A 16,942-nucleotide genomic window follows, 5' to 3' on the forward strand; every position below is an offset into this window, starting at 1 on the left:
GTTATTTTGAGCATTTTTGTGAAAATAAATCTGTAGTACACCTCGACCTACTGAGCCGCACGCACCAAAAATGACAAGTTTTTCTTTGGGCTTCTTTTTATTGATTTCAGCTGCACTAACATTCATTAAGCACTGCCATCACATCGTTGAAAGATTTTTTGTCAGTCAACAGCAGAGAGCAAATTCAGCATAAAAGCAATACTATACATCTATATACAATGTTCCCATCACACCCCAGTCGTATATACAGCTTAACATGGGTAAAAGGCCAATGAACAGAGCAAATAGTGTCAAAGTGAAGGAAAAAAACCCAAGAGGGTAACACTATGATATAACGTATGCTGGTGGTCTGTTCTGAAATGCTAGAGTAAGAATTACATACACTGTTCAGTTGAAGATGAAGACATTCAACATTAACAGACAAATAACTGCAAGTTTCTACCAACAAACTGTGTTGAAGAAATGTCATATTCAGAATCAAGGATGCCTCTTTACAATTACACTCTGTGAACTGTTAGAGCTTAAACTTTCTTTCTGTCTGTCTCACATCTTCCTTCCCAGACAGCAATGGAAAATAACTGAAAGAAATGGTCAAATTCACTCATTTACAAGAAAAACTGATATATTTGCAGAGAGGCTTTTCAGAAGCCCAGCTCAGAACATGTGAAATTAGGCCAACAATACTTTCAAATTAAAATCCAAGATCCAAATGCTCTATCACGACATAAATGCAGCTTGTATTTCTTGCATGCTATTTGAGGCTGAGCAGCAGGTTTTGTTCAATCTCTACACACACAGCATGAATGAAATAAATTACATGAAGAGTGCATAAGTGCATTTTAAATTTGTTCACTCATCCAAAGTGCTGACGTGTTTTAGTTTCAATTTTTACACCTCCTACTTCAAAGGAAAGAAAATATACACTTAAAGTACATTCCCCAGAAGGCCTCCTTTAAAAACAAGCGACAGGGACATCAGCAGAGAAGGTAGATCTGTGTATAATCTGTTCAAACATCCCAGACACCAAGGATCCCATGGAAAGACTTCTACGTGCTAACTTGAGAATAACACAAGCTGAAGTAGCGAGTGCAGCCTGACATTGAAGATATACTTCACAAATAACAGATATGAGCACAAACACTGACAAAAATGAGCTCAGATTAAGTTAAATTCTGGTTGCCATGATTACGCAGTGACTCTTTGGGTAAATGGTATATATACTGCTCAGCATTTCCCACTGACAGAACAGGAATCTACACGGAGCTGGCTAAACAGAATTTGACCAAATTTTACAAAAGGATTGTTATCCAGATGCTGTTTTTACACTTGATGTGTATATGTACATTCAGGTATCATCTCCTAACACCGGCTGATAAAGTGCTCTGAGTAACATCCTTCCACTAAATCCATTAAACACTTAACCTTTCAACCTTCGCCACTTATAATGGACTTAGGGCACCACACATCTGCTTATCTCTGAACACAGGAAAGTCATGTTTAAGTTTCAAATAACAAAGCTACTTGTCTGGGAATATTGATGAGATTCCATGAAGGTGACAGCATGAAGATATGACATCGTCCCACATGAGCACTTGTCAATTTACTCCTCTGATTCACTGCTCAACACCTGAGTCCAATCCTCCTTCCCTAATGCCTGAGCTCTTAAAATCTGCCCCCTTCTCCGTTGCTTCCCCCGAGATTGTTGCCGTCCTTTGTGGTTTCATCTCGTCTCCAGGTTCTTTCCCTCCAAGACCAGCTGGATCTCTTTGGCATCCAGTGTTTCATACATGAGCAGAGCGTCTGCCAGGTTCTTGTGCTCCTTGGCGTGAGACTTCAGCAGGACTTTGGCACGCTCATAAGACTCCTGGAGACAGCAAGAGAAAAGACTGGTTAGATATATTGCTATAGAGCGATATATAGAGCTGAGTGTTTTTTTTGTTTTATGTGTAGTCATTTCAACAGGTGACACAGACCTTCAGTAACAGCCTGACTTCATGCTCCACAGCAGCTTGTGTCTCTGGGCTCTGTGCTGTCATGTCCGTATAGGTCATCACACCCAGCTGGGAGACGAGGAGTCAAGTCAATACATTAACAAATGTTAACTTGCAACAAAAACTGAATATAATATGATCAGCCTTTCCTTTCTAAGTCCCTGTCAGGTCTGCCTACCTTCTCACACATTCCAAATCTGGTCACCATCATCTTAGCGATCTTGGTCGCACTGTCAAAGTCGCTTGATGCTCCTGTAGAGGAAGAAATGACACATATATAACCACTTATGTTGCCCTTTTAAATTTCAGCCAGCCGAACACATTACTTCCTGATGTAATAAATACCAAGATTTTCCCTATATGCTACCCTCTTAACTAAAACATTTTGGGACTCACTGGCCCTTTGGGGAACCGTTTCCTACCGGTTGTGATGTACTCGTGGCCAAATATAATCTCCTCTGCCACACGGCCGCCCATACTAACGTCCATCTGGGCCAGTAACTGAGAGCGAGTCTCACTCCAGCGATCGTTCTCTGGGAGCATGGACACCTGGGGGGAAGAAGAAGAAGAAGAAGAAGAAGAAGAAGAAGGAAACAAGAGGAATGTTTGCATCAGAACTGGTGTCAAAGTTGGATATGCGCAGTTAAACTATGAGGTTTCAAAAGCTCTAGGTGTCTTACATGTCCCAGACTTGGGCCCCTGGGCATGATGGTAGCCTTGTTGATTGGCATGGCGTCTTTGGTGTAGTAGGCTACAATTGCGTGGCCTGATTCGTGGTACGCTGTGATGAGCTTGTTCTTCTTGTCTATTTCTGCACTCCTCCTCTCAGGGCCTTGAAGAAGAGAGAAGAATGAAAGAGGTGATTTCATCCAGAGAAGAACCAGAAGGGTCAAAAAAGATTAAAAAAGAAGAAAATGAGGAGAGGGATTGCTAACAAAGCTTTTCTCACCCATGAGGATTTTGTCTTTTGCAAACTCCAACTCCTTCAAAGTGACCATGTCTTTGCCATCAACTGCTGCCTTCAGGGCGGCCTGATTGACCAGATTTTCTAGGTCAGCGCCGGAGAAGCCCACTGTGCCTCGAGCAATAATACTGGCCTCAATAGCTGCACAGCAAAGCACAGCAAAATGCAAATATTCTTAAAAGATTCAGCCTCTGTAGTTTAAATACCGTGAACTACATGTGAGTTAAGTCAAATATATTTTGGCTCGTTTCAGACCTGGATCCATTTTAATCTTCTTCAGGTACCAGTTGAGGATCTCTGTGCGTCCTTTCACGTCTGGTTTGGGGACAGTCACCTGCATGTCAAATCGTCCGGGGCGGATCAGGGCACTGAAAGGATCGACCAGCTTGTTAGTAAAAATGCTGATACTGTGTCAGCACATAACTCTGAAACACAACCTCAAAGCTGTAGTTCATTCTTCATCATTGAAAGGAACTGCTGTGACTCTGAAGGTTGTAAACCTTGACATTTCTAAACGGGCATTGTAAGCTTTGACATTTTGCAGGAGACACAGAGGTAAACGTACTTATCCAAAGCCTCTGGGAAGTTTGTTGCTCCAATGATGATCACACCTTCATTTGGTTTAAACCTACAAAGTAATATCACATGAGGCAAGTCACTGTCTGAAACGCAGCAACTTTCCTGTTTTTTGGATCTATTGTTTTTTGCTACATTTTCCATCAAAGAAAACTTCTGCATTGTGCCACAATGCAGCACTTTATTTATTCTTGTGTTTGCCAACACTGCTCTGTATGCACTTATGATTAAAGACTGGTCTTTACAATCTGTAGTCGTATAAGATATAACATATAACATATAATCTAAAACTTAAAAATGCAACTGATCATTTTAGAGATTACCCGTCCATCTCAGCAAGCAGCTGGTTGATAGTCTGTCTGGAGTAAGGGTGCATGGGAGACTCGATCCTTTTCCCACCCACACTGTCCAGCTCATCAATGAAGATCACACAGGGAGCATTGGCTTTACCTTCCCCTGGGAAAACATAAACATATGGACTATTGGATATTGAATACAATTATAATTACTGTTTTTTCAATCATGAAGCCCTTATATTAGGAGTCAACTTTAACCATTCTACTGGCCTTTAAGGAAGGAAAAGGAAAAGGAAAGGGGAGATGACAGATGATGATTAAAAAAAAAAAAAAAAAAACCCACGGAAAAGGTTCCTGATGCGACTGGCTCCCACTCCAACAAACATCTCATCAAACTCTGACCCAGAGGCGTAGTAGAACGGCACATCTGCCTCTCCGGCCACCGCTCTGGCCAGCAGGGTCTTACCAGTCCCAGGAGGACCGACCAGGAGAACACCTGAAATACAGAGAGGCAAGGATGAGGAAAAATAGAGTGATACAAAAACAGAGCCCTGAGTAGTATTGTGCCATCACCATGAGCTGAAAATGTATTATACTATACCTAGTATAGTATACTATAGTACATATATATATATATATATATATATATACACACACACACACACAAGTGGAGAAAAGCTTTTCATGTAGCTTTAAATACACTGAGAGAATGTCCTACCTTTTGGCAGTTTTCCTCCCAGTGCTGTGAACTTCTGTGGGTTTTTCAGGAACTCCACCACGTCCTGCAGCTCGTTCTTAGCTTCTTCTACTCCTTTGACGTGCTCAAATGTCACGTTTTTCATCTGGACAGGATCTACTGCCGAATCCAGGCCTGATGTGGTTCGGAACCGCACTGTCCAAAATGGTTAGATTAAAGTTCGAAATCACACTGCATGGCATGGTTAATGAACACACACACACACAGCCTGTTAGTAAGCGTAGCTACTACATCTAATATTAGTGCTTCAATACTGCAAGTTAGAATTTGTTGTCTGCAAAAAAATCTGAGAATGTTTTTTTTCTGTTCTTTCAAGGCTTAAATTTGTTTTTTAAATAAGCATAAATTAATAACAGCAGGCAAATGCTGAGCTATTGTTATTTACATTAATATTTTAATATATTAAATTATTAACATATTGGAAGTGATTTCAAATGACATTTAATTAAAAAAACAGAGGAGAAAAGGAGCCTTTACCCGATAGGAAGGGGGTTTTGGAGATGCCATAGAGCCCCACAAGAAGCAGCACCAGCAGGATGAGACGAGTCCTCCTGAGAGAGTCTGAACAGTGGGGAAAATTACAGGAAAACAATACATCAATACCGTTTAATTATGGTAACTTGTGCACTAAAATTGATTAGTTGTTCCACTTGCCTTGTGTGCGTTGTGTCAAGGCTTGAGCTTTCAGGAAACCTTCAGCGAAGCCCCTTTTGAAAGCATCCTGTTGTCCATCAGGTATGTTCTTGTTCTTCAACAGGCTGTCTAGACTTTCTACTTCAACCCCCTTGTCACGTGAAAGGAAACCCTGTATCATGAGGCAAGATAGCTCAGACGCTTTCACAGAGCCAGAGTACTCCTTCACTTATAACACACCTTTATTAGGTACCTTTAGAAGGTACTGGAAAAGCTTTGTAGGCATGAAAACTAACCAATACAGCTGCATAACTGTTAACATTAGCCAACCAAAGTAAGAAAAACATACCATCTATTTCAGTCATGAAATTATCTGTCTTTTTCTGACACAGACTAGGCAGAGCACCAGTTTCCAACTCCTCCTCCACTTTTCTTGTGTGCAGAAAATCTAACATGCTTAAGGATCTGCCTGAGCATGTTAAGCATGTGAACGTCTCTGAAGTACCTACTTTCATAAAAGATGGTGTGAACCCCTCAGATTCCACTGGGCGGTCGAAGCCTGATTGCAGTCGTCTGGTTTTGTTCCTTAAAGTTTTGAAGCCTCTGCTCTGGACCAACACTTGAAATAAACAGTAAGTATAGGATGTTAAAGTAGTTTAAAAACCAACCATATTTACACAGCATATAACTTTACTGGATTAGCATAAGCATTCATAAATGTACATATTGTTACAGGTAAATGTGCAGTGTATATGTTAAATAGGAAACATACATAACATTGACAGTTAACTGCATGCAATGCTATGGATCAGTGACAGATTATTACATCATTTATAAATGCTTCTAATCCATAGTTACCAGGCCAGTGTTGTAACTCTGTGTACACCGACTGAAGAGGTGATGGTTGCTGCCTGGGAAAAACTTGGCCTGACATTGGCATGGGACCACAAGAGAACCCTGGGAAGAGAAGAAAAGTGCTGTGCATATTACACATGCATACGTAATGAATACATAGTTAACTGAGTTTACTTCAGGTAAAAGGGGTAGCAATGACCCTTGGCTTTAAGTCACGAAGAAGCTAAACTGATCACGAGAGATGAGATGCATTAGAGGATCCAAAGAATGGTCTGCTGAATTCCTTTATCAATGATAACTGGGTGTTAGGGGTTTCGAGAGATGGCTAGTCTCTGCAACACCTTTTGTGTTTAGTGACCAAGAGGCATCCAGCATTCACAAGTACCAGTGAGATGTAAACAGCAGTTACCCCAAGCTTGATCAAAGTGAGCACCAGTTTAACTGAAATGAGGTAAAGCATGGGGGATTTTTTTTCTAACCAAAATACGAATTCTCACCATGCTTGTTGTAGAAAAAGGAGTGTGCAGAAAGGTGAGAGGTCCTCCAGGCCGTCTGACCGCCCAGTGGAAGTGGCGCCTCCTGTGTGCTCAGGCGTGGTAACACACAGTTCACAAGCTCATCCAGCTGCTGTGTTCCCAGGTCTGATAATCCAAGCTCCCGCAGGTTCCACATGGACTGCACACAAGTACATTACAGAAATGTGTGTTTTACTAGCAAACCTGTAGTCAGTGACCACTCTACAGGTCCACCTGTACAATCTAATGGAATACTACTGTTCTGCTATAAAAATGACCTTCATGATCCCTGTGATCTTCAGTTTGTTTGACACTGCCACTGATATGTTGATCAAATTATAGGTTTCAGCACTGAGGCCAAAGCAAGCGGTGGTGTTCAATTAATCACTCAATCAATCAGACTTTATGAGCATTGAACTTTTCATACAAACAATGTAACAGTGCTATGTGTTATAAAGACCTCTCAATACAATGTAGTTCATTACAGCACCATCTCTATGACCTCAGCAATAAACACATAACTGCATTTATAGATTTCAGATTTCATTATAAACTTCATAAACATAAAATTTATGGCAGAGTTGTTGTATTGAATCGTAACATACTGGGCAGGTGAACCCTAATAAAGTGGCCACTGCAGGTCTCTGTGACACATGTGGTGCAGTGTAAGGAAGTGTGAAAACAAACAAGTGTATCATTGCATTGTGTTTGATGTGCAACTGCAGATTTTCTCCTACTGATCCGTACCTCCGTGCATTGTAGTTCTGAGTCTGAGGCATGCTCTGTGTGCTTTCTAGACATGCTGCTGGCACTGCTGCTGCTTCCCACTGAGCTCTTCAGAGAGTGGAGGACGTTGATGAGGTGGCTGAGAGGTACAGTCACCTGTGATCGAACAGTGAGTGAAGTTACACGTTTTCAATATTAAATAATGACAACCACCATATAAGTCGCAATTTTCATCAAAATCCCTAGTTGTCAGGTAGTTGACATGAAGGTACCACAGACTAACAGAAACCAACGGAAAAAGTACACCCGCTAATTGCTGTTACAGGGTCTTCATGATCTAAATGAAGCTCATGATCTTGCATTAAATAAAATAAAAGAAGCCAGACATAGGTATTTCTCATGTCTCCACAGAACAGTTGTTTAAACTGCTTATTTCTTAGAACATACAAGGTATCAGTAGTAAAACATGTCTCTCATTGACGCAGTTTCCCAGCCGGCAGCTAAGGACACACTGGACGCTCAACTGAGCACTGTCGGTTAAACTATGTCAGCTCCTCTCAACTCAACGGCCCACACACCAGGCTAAATGTCTCTGTTAAATTACAGGTAGGACGTGAAGGTAAATGTGTTTCCGACCGTTAAATGGAAACGAAAGGTCGACAACAACCTCGCTCACAAGAGAACAAGCTAAGGTTAACTTAGCTTGCTAGCAGGCTGAGCTGAGCGGGGTAGAACCAAAACAATAACAATGCTAACATTAGCTTGGCCTTAAGTTTCTTGATTTCTTACCTGTGGTTGAACTGTCATCGACAAGGAAAACATCTTTAATTCTCTCGAGAAGCTACGCAAGTTACACCACTGCCCCTGAGTGTTAAAGGCCCGTGTTTCTTTCACTTTAACTTTCTGTCGCAGGCACAGCTAGTCCAACTGCGAACTTCAGCGGTCCTCTGACAGCTGAAGATAAACCGGATATGACCTCTACAGTTGCAACAACCTTTGCATCCCTGTCGAAATCTGTTCTACCTTTTCTGGACTGACTTAGGTTCCGTTTATTTAGTTCATTGTGAAATAACAACAATATTACTTTGCTTACTTACAGTAGTTTAAAATCTAATAAATATGACATCGTCTTACAACTTACAACTTATATTTTCCCCCTAACGTCCCTTTACACGAGCACCGACCATCAGAAATCATCACAATAAATGTGTTTGTTCCAAGAATGTATTTATTGCATGTCAAATTTGCTTCATAATATACTGATGTTTTACAACTGTATATTTGAAAGCACTCTAACCCATTCTTCTTCATTTTCACCAAACAGTTGACAAGAAACAAGGATGATTATATATAGATATATGGATTGTCTGTACTTTGTATTTAACTTTTTATTTGTATTTTTTTTTTTTGTTTGTTTTGCAAAAGTCTGATCTTTGATGCCATTGCACTCAAGCTATAAAATAAACATTCATCTTTACACATAAATAACCTTATTTTTTACCTTAAATATCTATTTGGTCTTAAAGGAAATGCTCCATAAATATTTCTACATTTCAGACCATCAATATAAAAGGCTGATGTCTTTAACTATCAGGAAAAAAACATTATTTGACAAAAAGTATGAAAATAAAATTAAATAAACAATGGAACGTACAACAAACAAAATAAAACTCTTATCACTTAAGGTTGACAGCTAATATATGATTATGAATCTATTTCCAGTAAAAGCTGACTCTCTTATATGGGTATTATGTTTAGATTGACTTTTGGTGTGGTGATCTGTGAGACATGTCATAAATATGACCACCTAATGCTAAGCTAACTATAACAATGAAAATGTGCCTGCATTTATAATGCATTAATTCTCCCTTACTTAAAACCCTACGCGGTGTCCATGAAGTCAAAATGCTACACTATACTGCAGAGTCTCCCTTTGAACGCCTGTCTAACCACTCACTCATTTAAAGCAGACTTTCCATTTCTACTGGCGTCGAATTACATTGTTTGTGTTGGTAACTTATAAAAGCCACAAAGCAACAAAAACTTCATCCCAGGTTCATGTTCTTTGAGTGATGCTGAAGGCTCTCAGACAATTCAGGGGATTTTTCTATGGGGAGAAAAGGTGACACAGAGTTGTAATTGTCTGTGGTGTGGTCATAAAGAAAAGATAAAATAATCAGTGATAATAGAGAATTTTGTTTACCTTCTCTTCCTCTGTAAGTAAAGCTGGACAAGCCAATGGGCAATCAGAGGCCAAAGTGCAGTCAACACCACTGTGAGTGGAGAGAAGTCAAAAGGCCACCAGGACGGTCTCAGGATCTATAAAAACAGGACTTGCATTAATGCATTTGCATTTAATTCCTGATTAGCTACTAATTGGTCAGAAATTTGCATAAAAATCGAATTTTTGGGAATTGTTTTTAAAAGGACCTTTCGTGCTACAGGTAAGGAGTCCTCCTGCCTTGGTGAAGATGATCTTGACTGAAAATACAGAAATCCATCAATAAATATCTAATAAATAGTCACAGAGACATTTTAATACAGAGGTGCCTGAAGGAACAATAACTAAGAGCAATGTGAAATTATTTTTTTCTTTTACATTCAAAAACATGGAAAATAAATCAGCAGCTGGTGTGATGTCTCGATCACCATCAGTCTAGATAAGGGGGCCAGACCCCCCTGGTCTTATCGTATCACCTGTGGTACGTTGAGCATCTCCAGAGTGTGCAGCCTGTGCAGCACATTGGCCATGTCGCGCTGCAGCCTCAGCAGAGCCGTAGCTATTTGCTCATTGATGTTTCCCCTGGAAGCACTGACAGGATGTCTGCTCTGTGACACACAACAGCTGGCAGCATCTGCACTGACACACCACTGAGAGCTACAGGTAACCCTTGGCGACTGACAACCTGAAACTGGAGTCAGATTGTGACAGATTAATGCTACAACATGCAACTTATCTGGCGCCGCAAAGGCTTAGGAGAGTGAACAAAGCACACATCTCTGGAGGAAGGTAAAGTAGGGATACAGAGTCGGAGTAGTCTCACCTCTCCCTCTTCTTGACAAGGAGCTGTTGTGTTGGCTCGTACTAATCCCGTCTTTAAAGAAGGGATCTCTTGTTAGTACTTGATCCTCTCCTCCATTCGGGGTAGTGTTGCTCTCAAACCAAAGATCATTTTGCTTCACTGTGGCAGCTCCTGATCCAGGTGGCTGAACCTTCGATGTAGACACCCGCTTGTAGGAGAAAAACGATAGTCAACCACAAACTGAATAGAAAGGACAGACCACGTTAAATTGATGTCTGACTTTATAACTCTTCATGACTTTATTTCTAGCATGTTGTTTAAGGGACACCACACCTCTTCCATGGCGAGATGCTCCATTGAGTCACAGAATTCCTCATTATCTGAGTCTGTGGATCGGTGGTTCTTCTCTGGAACAGCATCAATGTGATCTGATCGGTGCAAAACACAGCACTCAAACATTTATTTATCACTATTTAGGTGCGCAACAGAGAGTGATGCTTTGTAAGTAACAGCTATATGCTTTACCCTAAGGGTAAAGGCTTTTTTGGTTTACAGCTCATTTTACATTCCTTTTCTCAATCTTTTCTATTATATGTTCTTATATTTGATGCTGCGACATTCTACATTTTCTACAGGCACAACTTATCACATTATTCCTGCATACTTATGATTTTACAGAATAATCATCATCAAACACACTCTTTTTGCATTGATTTATAATCTTACCGCTCAGGTGTCCATTGAAGTGCATGTACGGGTTATACTGTACACTGGGCGCTATGGAACAGGCCAGTTCCTCCTCCTCCACCTCACTGTTGAGGGAGCTGTGTGTCCCGTTGGTGAAGGAGGACATGCTGGGCTCCATGCTGCTGCTGGACCCTCTGGTGTCAGACCTCCACCTCTTGTCCTCCACCATCAGCAGCCTTGGATCAGGACTCCAGACTGAGCCGAGGCGAGAAAACACGAGAGAGTATGACAAAGGATTACAAAAGAGGGCAGTTCTCTTTGTGTATCCATATCTCACCCTGCACGTAGTTAGAGCAAATGACTTTTTTCTTTATCTCATTGAAATACTGTTCTCATTTATATGAATATATTCAGAAAGAAACCATATCACACTCAGTGACTTTCAATGGAAACTATACACGTCTTGAATCCTTCAAATGAACTCAGGGGTGTCAGAAAACAGTGAAAATGTTATTCATAAAGACAAAAAGCAACTGTGTGCTGATCGGTCTTTAGTAACTTGTAATATACTGTTGGAGTTTATAAGCAACTAAAGGACACAATACAAATACACAAGCAGTTGCTCTCCTTTCCTTTTAACCTAAAAATAAACATGCAAAAAAAATGAGGAAATTAAGAGAGAAAATAGTGCATAATGCAGTAATGCACAGAAATGAGAGTGTGTACATATAGTAAATAATTCACCTGTGCCACAGAAAAACAAATCTTTCTTTCGAGTGTATTTTAGGTAACAAACAGTTCTCAAATACTGTATATAAGTAACTTCCAAAAACAATTGGGCACTGTGATCTTTAACAAGTGTTACTGACACAGGAATAAATTGTGTATCTGTTACCTGCCTGGCTGGTGTTGCTTTCACCTTGTGGGTCATCATGGCCGAATGTGGTCCTGGAGACACCTACTGTGGCAGGAACTACCACAGAGGCTAGTTTGAGTACTTTACAGGCAAGTAGTTGAAATCAAAATGAAGGCCAAGTTCGAAGATGGGTCCGGTCAGACCCATGTCTACTGAGTGTCATGCTGACAGGCTCTGCGGCTGGTGTGATCCCATTGCAAGATAGTCTCTAGTTAGGGACTATTTTTAGCTGCGGATTGATACACATTTGGTGCACTGGTGAGTATTTACAGCAGAAGTGTTGACGGTAGTGCCCATGTTCATGGTGATGAAGAGACGTGTCATCCAGTACAATGGTGCACATCAGTGATGTGGGTTTGGACAACAGTGGAGCACTATGACACAGAAGGATAGAAAGTATACACACGGCAATGCATTGGTATTTTCCTTTGTTTACTTTAAGAACAGACCATCTTACAATGAGATCAAACCTGGCGCGACGCCTGTCAACATGTGGAGGATCTGACCCAGTACCCATTAGTGTACTATTAAAGGATTACTCAGCACTCATGGCTCGGACCACACCCATCTTCGGACTCTGCCTTCATCTTGAACTCAACTACACACCTGTAACATGTTGTGACTGCGTCTTGCACCGGTTGTGACACTATTGACAAAAATCTGTCCACAGACAGACATACTGTCAAAATACTGAAAGAGTACAGAAGACAGCCTCTGTGGTAGCCGAGGTAACAGTAGGTGTGTCCAGGACTCACAGACCTAGCTGGTAAATGTGGGATATGAACTCGGTGCCCTATGGCGGTTTAATGTGTATAACCACTACAACACAGAACACACACAACTCCACAGCAAAAACACAGCTAACTACAACTACTGATGGTACCTTTTTCCTCCTCCTCTTCATCTTCTGTATTATCTTCTTCATCCCCATTCTCCTCTTCCTCACTTCCCCTCCAATCACTACTTTCCTCTTTTCTTTCGATTACACTATTGTCTTTACTTCCCTCTTCCTCCTCGCTACCGACACTTACGCCATGAACACTGTCTTTTTCTTGAAGGTTTTGTATATCATCCCACAGATCCCCATAGCCTGAACAGTGAGGGAAACACTCTTGATTAAGTCTTTATCAAAGAATATATTGCACCATCTACATCTACATAAAGCAAACACACACACTTGACAGACTATTTCTAAATTCACAGGTTTCACAGGTAGGTTATCACACTACTATACCACAAAGTGCAAATAATGACATAAGCCAACAAAGCGACACACTGACTAACCACTGAACAAGCCTCACAGCACATATATGACAGATTGCACAGGAAATGTTCACCCAGCACAGTTCCTGCAGTGTATTTGCATTACTCTAAATTCAGCCTAGAATGATGCCCTTGATCAGTCAAATGAAACGCTAATGAAAGCAACGCAATTAAATTAAAATAAGCGTATTCAGTCTGGGAACAAAGAGCTATCTATCAACTCTAAAGCTACAGTGAAAACCACAAGACTTGCCTTCCATTGTTGGCTTCTTCAATGCTTTGACCAGCTCATCTAGTGATGAAAAGACATGTAAGACAGGCTTAGGCTCAGAAAAATAAATCTCTGTGACTGAGAAAGAGACATCAGCAGCAGTACGACACCCCACATGAGCAGCAGTGGCCTCCTTGGAGTGTACTCTTTTTTTTTTCCCTTTGATATGCCTCCAAGTGCGGAGTTATTATTGGCATCTCTGATCGTGTACATTACCTGCATGTTTTGCAAAAGGCCTGCTGAAGGGCCTCCTCTCCACTTCACTTTCTTCAGCTTCCTCTTCTTCTCCGTCGACTTCAGTGTAGAAGTTGCCAAGCTTCTGCACCAGGTCGGTCACCTCATCTGTGATCGGGATGGTCTCCAAAATCTGACAGCAAATAATCAAGTTTATGTCGAAAGCGATTAGGAGATTATGGCACATGCACTTTGCACTTGCTTTTGTATAAATAGATGTGTCAAGACTGTCAACAAATCACAGGGAATCAAGTTAATTAGATGTGATTATATATTGCAAAGGCTGTGTGGGTTTTGGTTGGACCAGTTAAAGAGATGGTAACTGGGGGAAGTGAATGTTATCAGCAGTGAAAAATGAATAATGATATTTGCAGAACCAGTCTCTGGTCAAACATATACAAAAAAATCAATTAGTTTTTATCAATAAGACTGCAAGTCCGAAGTCATGCTAGCAGCTGCTGCTGTTTATGTTGATATTTAGCAGGTATGATGTCTTAGTTTAGCATTTAGCATGCTAACATTTTCTCATTAGAGCTAAAGCACAGTGCAGCCGGGGCAGATGGGAATGTGATTGTTTTTGCAGGTATTTGGTCACAAGTAATGGACACGTTACTGTGAAGAGAGATGCCTGTGTGTTGATTATTATTCATGCTCCTTCTATTCGGCCTTAGTTTTCCCTGAAAGGACTTACCAGCTGGATGTCCTCAACATAATTCTTCATGGCTTCCTCCTTTGTCATATTTCCTAAAGAGCTCCACGCATCCCTGGCAACACAAAGTCATAGTTCAACACTTGGACACTGACAAGAAAGCGATCATTGAATAACTGAAAATATGCAGTTAGAGAGGAAGTAAGTGATGCAGAAATCTCACCCTACTTCATCTATTCTGCAGGATTACCCATTGGATATACCAGCTGTGCTGTGCAGTAATATTTGGTTGTTATTAACATAAATTGTGGATTTGGAGGCATTAAGTGATTCTGCCTTTGACCTGTTGTATGGATAGCATGGATATTTTTTCTGTCTGTCTCCTACGCTGCCATTAACCATAACTAACATTTAGTTGTGTAATACAACAATTACATATGTATGAAGACAACACACAATAAACACTTACCATTTGGCTTTTCCACGAGTGTCCCAGAAGCCGCTCGGTCTGGGGATGTTGCAGGGCCCCAAGGTGGCCTGCTTATAGTAACTATAGAACATCAGCATCATGTCATCAGACGGCTGGAAAGGACCTGTGAAAAGGAGAAAGCTGATTAGAAAGGGTTTTACTCTTGTGTTACATCACAGTTGGTTTTATTTTCTACAAAACACACATGTGGAGGGCAGCTCCAGAATGCAATAGAATTGCAATAAAATTGTTACACTGAGACACACGTGAGCTCCAGAAGTTGTTATTAGACCGGAGAAATGACTGATTCACTTAATCAGCTCTTATCCTCACAGCAGCTTTATCAATGGAGGGTCAGCTAGTAGTGACAGCTCTGCATGTAGGTCAATCACCTAGAGTGTTTACACACCAACAACAACAAGCACAGACTTCACACTGTGCAGCACATAACCTAAGACTTAAGTCCAACCTCTTTCATTCATAGTCTAGGACAAAGTAGAAGAGAAAGTTATCACCTTCTTCAGGCAAACTCCGCATCACTTTAACTGCAGCGGCGAATTTCGCCTCGAGGCTGTGTTTGTCCTCCTGCGCCATGCTGAGCCCCAGTAAGGATGACATGAAGGAGTCCTCACATCTTCAACGTGGATTTGAGGCAATTAATGGAAAAATCAAATGCATTTCAGAAAGTGTTCAGTAAGGGACATTACAACATAATTTGGTCATCACTGCAGCTAGTTGCCACTTGTCTTATCTATGGAGGCAGACTGTTTAATCTAGGTGATATTAAATAATCAGCTCGCGTCGGTTCAGCGGTAACACACTACACTGTTTATCAGAAGTGCCTCCTCTATGGTTGAATTATTAGAGACTCACCATAAAGTTCATATTCGCCGGTGCAATAATTACTTCATTAGCCCGGTGTCTGTCTGCAATATGCAGCAGAAAGCCAATCTTGACTCCAGCCAAGGATGAGCCAAACAGCCAACGTCTGAGCACTGAATATAACTGGGAAATGTAGTTTTTGTCGTCAAAACGTGGAGAGTGGTGGCTTGACAATGAAGGCTTTACTCCTCCAAGTCCCAGAAACCCCTCTCAGCGGGGATTTAAGCAGCGGTGATGTATGGGAAATGTAGTGTCTTTAGGTCATTAGGTATATATCAAAATAACACTGAAGTGAAGTGCAGGCTTTATACAAATTCTTTTAAAAATGTTGAGACATATCAAAACGGTATTTGGACTAATGTATGTCTCTCTTTATGGTTTTTGTTATTTCATATAGCATCAAATATTCAATGCATCCTTGTAAACATGAAATGATTTCCATCATTTTTATACGCTAGTTTTTGTTTGTTTATTTGTTTGTTTGTTTGTTCTTTAATGTATCTGGGCAGCTACATCTGTGATAAAATTGGCCTATTATTAAGATTTAGTCTAGGCACTTAGACTAAGTACAACTATGATTCTGATGAGTCATTAAACTATGAAATCGTTTCAATAAAAGATCACAAATACAGTGGAATATCTATAATTGTATCAGGTTTAGGTTACTATTCTGTTCTGTTATGTGCTGAGTGTTAAGATCATGTAAAATTTAGTCTCACCTTTATAGATATTATTTTTCGACTGACATATTTTATTTCAAAATGTTACATGTTTTATATTTTATTTGTGCATTTTTGTGTATTTTAATGGAAAAGGATTAAAAAGGAGTACAAAATATTTCACATAATATGCTTAAATAAGATATAAATAGGAACGGATATTACTACAATAACACACTAATGTAATATTATCTATGATTTTGGGGTAGAAATGCAAATATAGTCAATAATAATAATAACTATAATAATGATGATGTTGAGAAGAAGAAAAAAGTATTATTATCTTAATATATTATATACTCATATTATTATATACAATAATTATGTCGTATTAGCTACTATACTTGAGAACTAGGACCATTATATTATATAGGCCTACTTATATCACCATTAATATATACATCATCGCAATGAAATCTCATTGGTCTACTGCTCCTCTCTGTCGGCGTTTCAGCCAATCAGAGCTCTTCGTTTATTACGTAGCTGCGATTTGTCACGGGCCGTTGTGAATCGGAG

General features: G+C 40.3%; 2 protein-coding genes across 4 annotated transcripts; both read right to left on the reverse strand.

The window, feature by feature from the left end:
• Window positions 1-74: 74 nt before the first annotated feature.
• Window positions 75-8,273, reverse strand: LOC130179012 (ATP-dependent zinc metalloprotease YME1L1-like). The gene is made up of 18 exons (XM_056391708.1): window positions 8,103-8,273; window positions 7,335-7,469; window positions 6,570-6,747; window positions 6,076-6,174; window positions 5,727-5,836; window positions 5,239-5,389; window positions 5,062-5,145; window positions 4,546-4,719; window positions 4,171-4,323; window positions 3,855-3,987; window positions 3,521-3,583; window positions 3,211-3,323; window positions 2,941-3,096; window positions 2,672-2,823; window positions 2,414-2,540; window positions 2,170-2,243; window positions 1,974-2,060; window positions 75-1,864 (listed from the first exon to the last, which is right to left on the reverse strand). Exons 1-18 carry the CDS (start codon window positions 8,133-8,135, stop codon window positions 1,721-1,723), a joined length of 2,166 nt encoding a protein of 721 aa, XP_056247683.1. The 5' UTR covers window positions 8,136-8,273; the 3' UTR covers window positions 75-1,720.
• Window positions 8,274-8,523: 250 nt separating this feature from the next.
• LOC130179013 (acyl-CoA-binding domain-containing protein 5-B-like) lies at window positions 8,524-15,854 on the reverse strand. Of its 3 annotated transcripts, XM_056391710.1 has the most exons (14): window positions 15,699-15,854; window positions 15,341-15,459; window positions 14,826-14,949; window positions 14,399-14,471; window positions 13,690-13,840; window positions 13,456-13,494; window positions 12,823-13,029; window positions 11,063-11,278; window positions 10,670-10,764; window positions 10,358-10,544; window positions 10,011-10,225; window positions 9,744-9,794; window positions 9,517-9,632; window positions 8,524-9,420 (listed from the first exon to the last, which is right to left on the reverse strand). In XM_056391710.1, exons 2-14 carry the CDS (start codon window positions 15,441-15,443, stop codon window positions 9,408-9,410), a joined length of 1,590 nt encoding a protein of 529 aa, XP_056247685.1. In that variant the 5' UTR covers window positions 15,444-15,459; window positions 15,699-15,854; the 3' UTR covers window positions 8,524-9,407. The 3 variants fall into 3 exon arrangements, with proteins under 3 accessions (XP_056247685.1, XP_056247686.1, XP_056247687.1); XM_056391711.1 differs by lacking the exon at window positions 12,823-13,029; XM_056391712.1 differs by lacking the exons at window positions 12,823-13,029; window positions 13,456-13,494.
• Window positions 15,855-16,942: the final 1,088 nt, after the last annotated feature.

The sequence above is a fragment of the Seriola aureovittata genome, chromosome 12 (genome assembly GCF_021018895.1).
Source record: "Seriola aureovittata isolate HTS-2021-v1 ecotype China chromosome 12, ASM2101889v1, whole genome shotgun sequence".
Classification (NCBI taxonomy): Eukaryota; Metazoa; Chordata; class Actinopteri; order Carangiformes; family Carangidae; genus Seriola; species Seriola aureovittata.

Excerpts from the sequence above, each read along its gene's own strand:
- LOC130179012 (XM_056391708.1), bottom strand. The coding sequence starts at position 8,135 with ATGTTTTCCTTGTCGATGACAGTTCAACCACAG. Across the intron at positions 6,748-7,334 it reads CAGAACTACAATGCACGGAG|TCCATGTGGAACCTGCGGGA; the intron begins GTACGGATCAGT and ends ACTTGTGTGCAG. Across the intron at positions 4,324-4,545 it reads GGGAGGAAAACTGCCAAAAG|GTGTTCTCCTGGTCGGTCCT; the intron begins GTAGGACATTCT and ends TCTGTATTTCAG.
- LOC130179013 (XM_056391710.1), bottom strand. The coding sequence starts at position 15,443 with ATGTCATCCTTACTGGGGCTCAGCATGGCGCAGGAGGACAAACACAGC. Across the intron at positions 13,495-13,689 it reads GCCTTTTGCAAAACATGCAG|ATGAGCTGGTCAAAGCATTG; the intron begins GTAATGTACACG and ends TTTCATCACTAG. Across the intron at positions 9,633-9,743 it reads CCTTACCTGTAGCACGAAAG|ATCCTGAGACCGTCCTGGTG; the intron begins GTCCTTTTAAAA and ends CTGTTTTTATAG.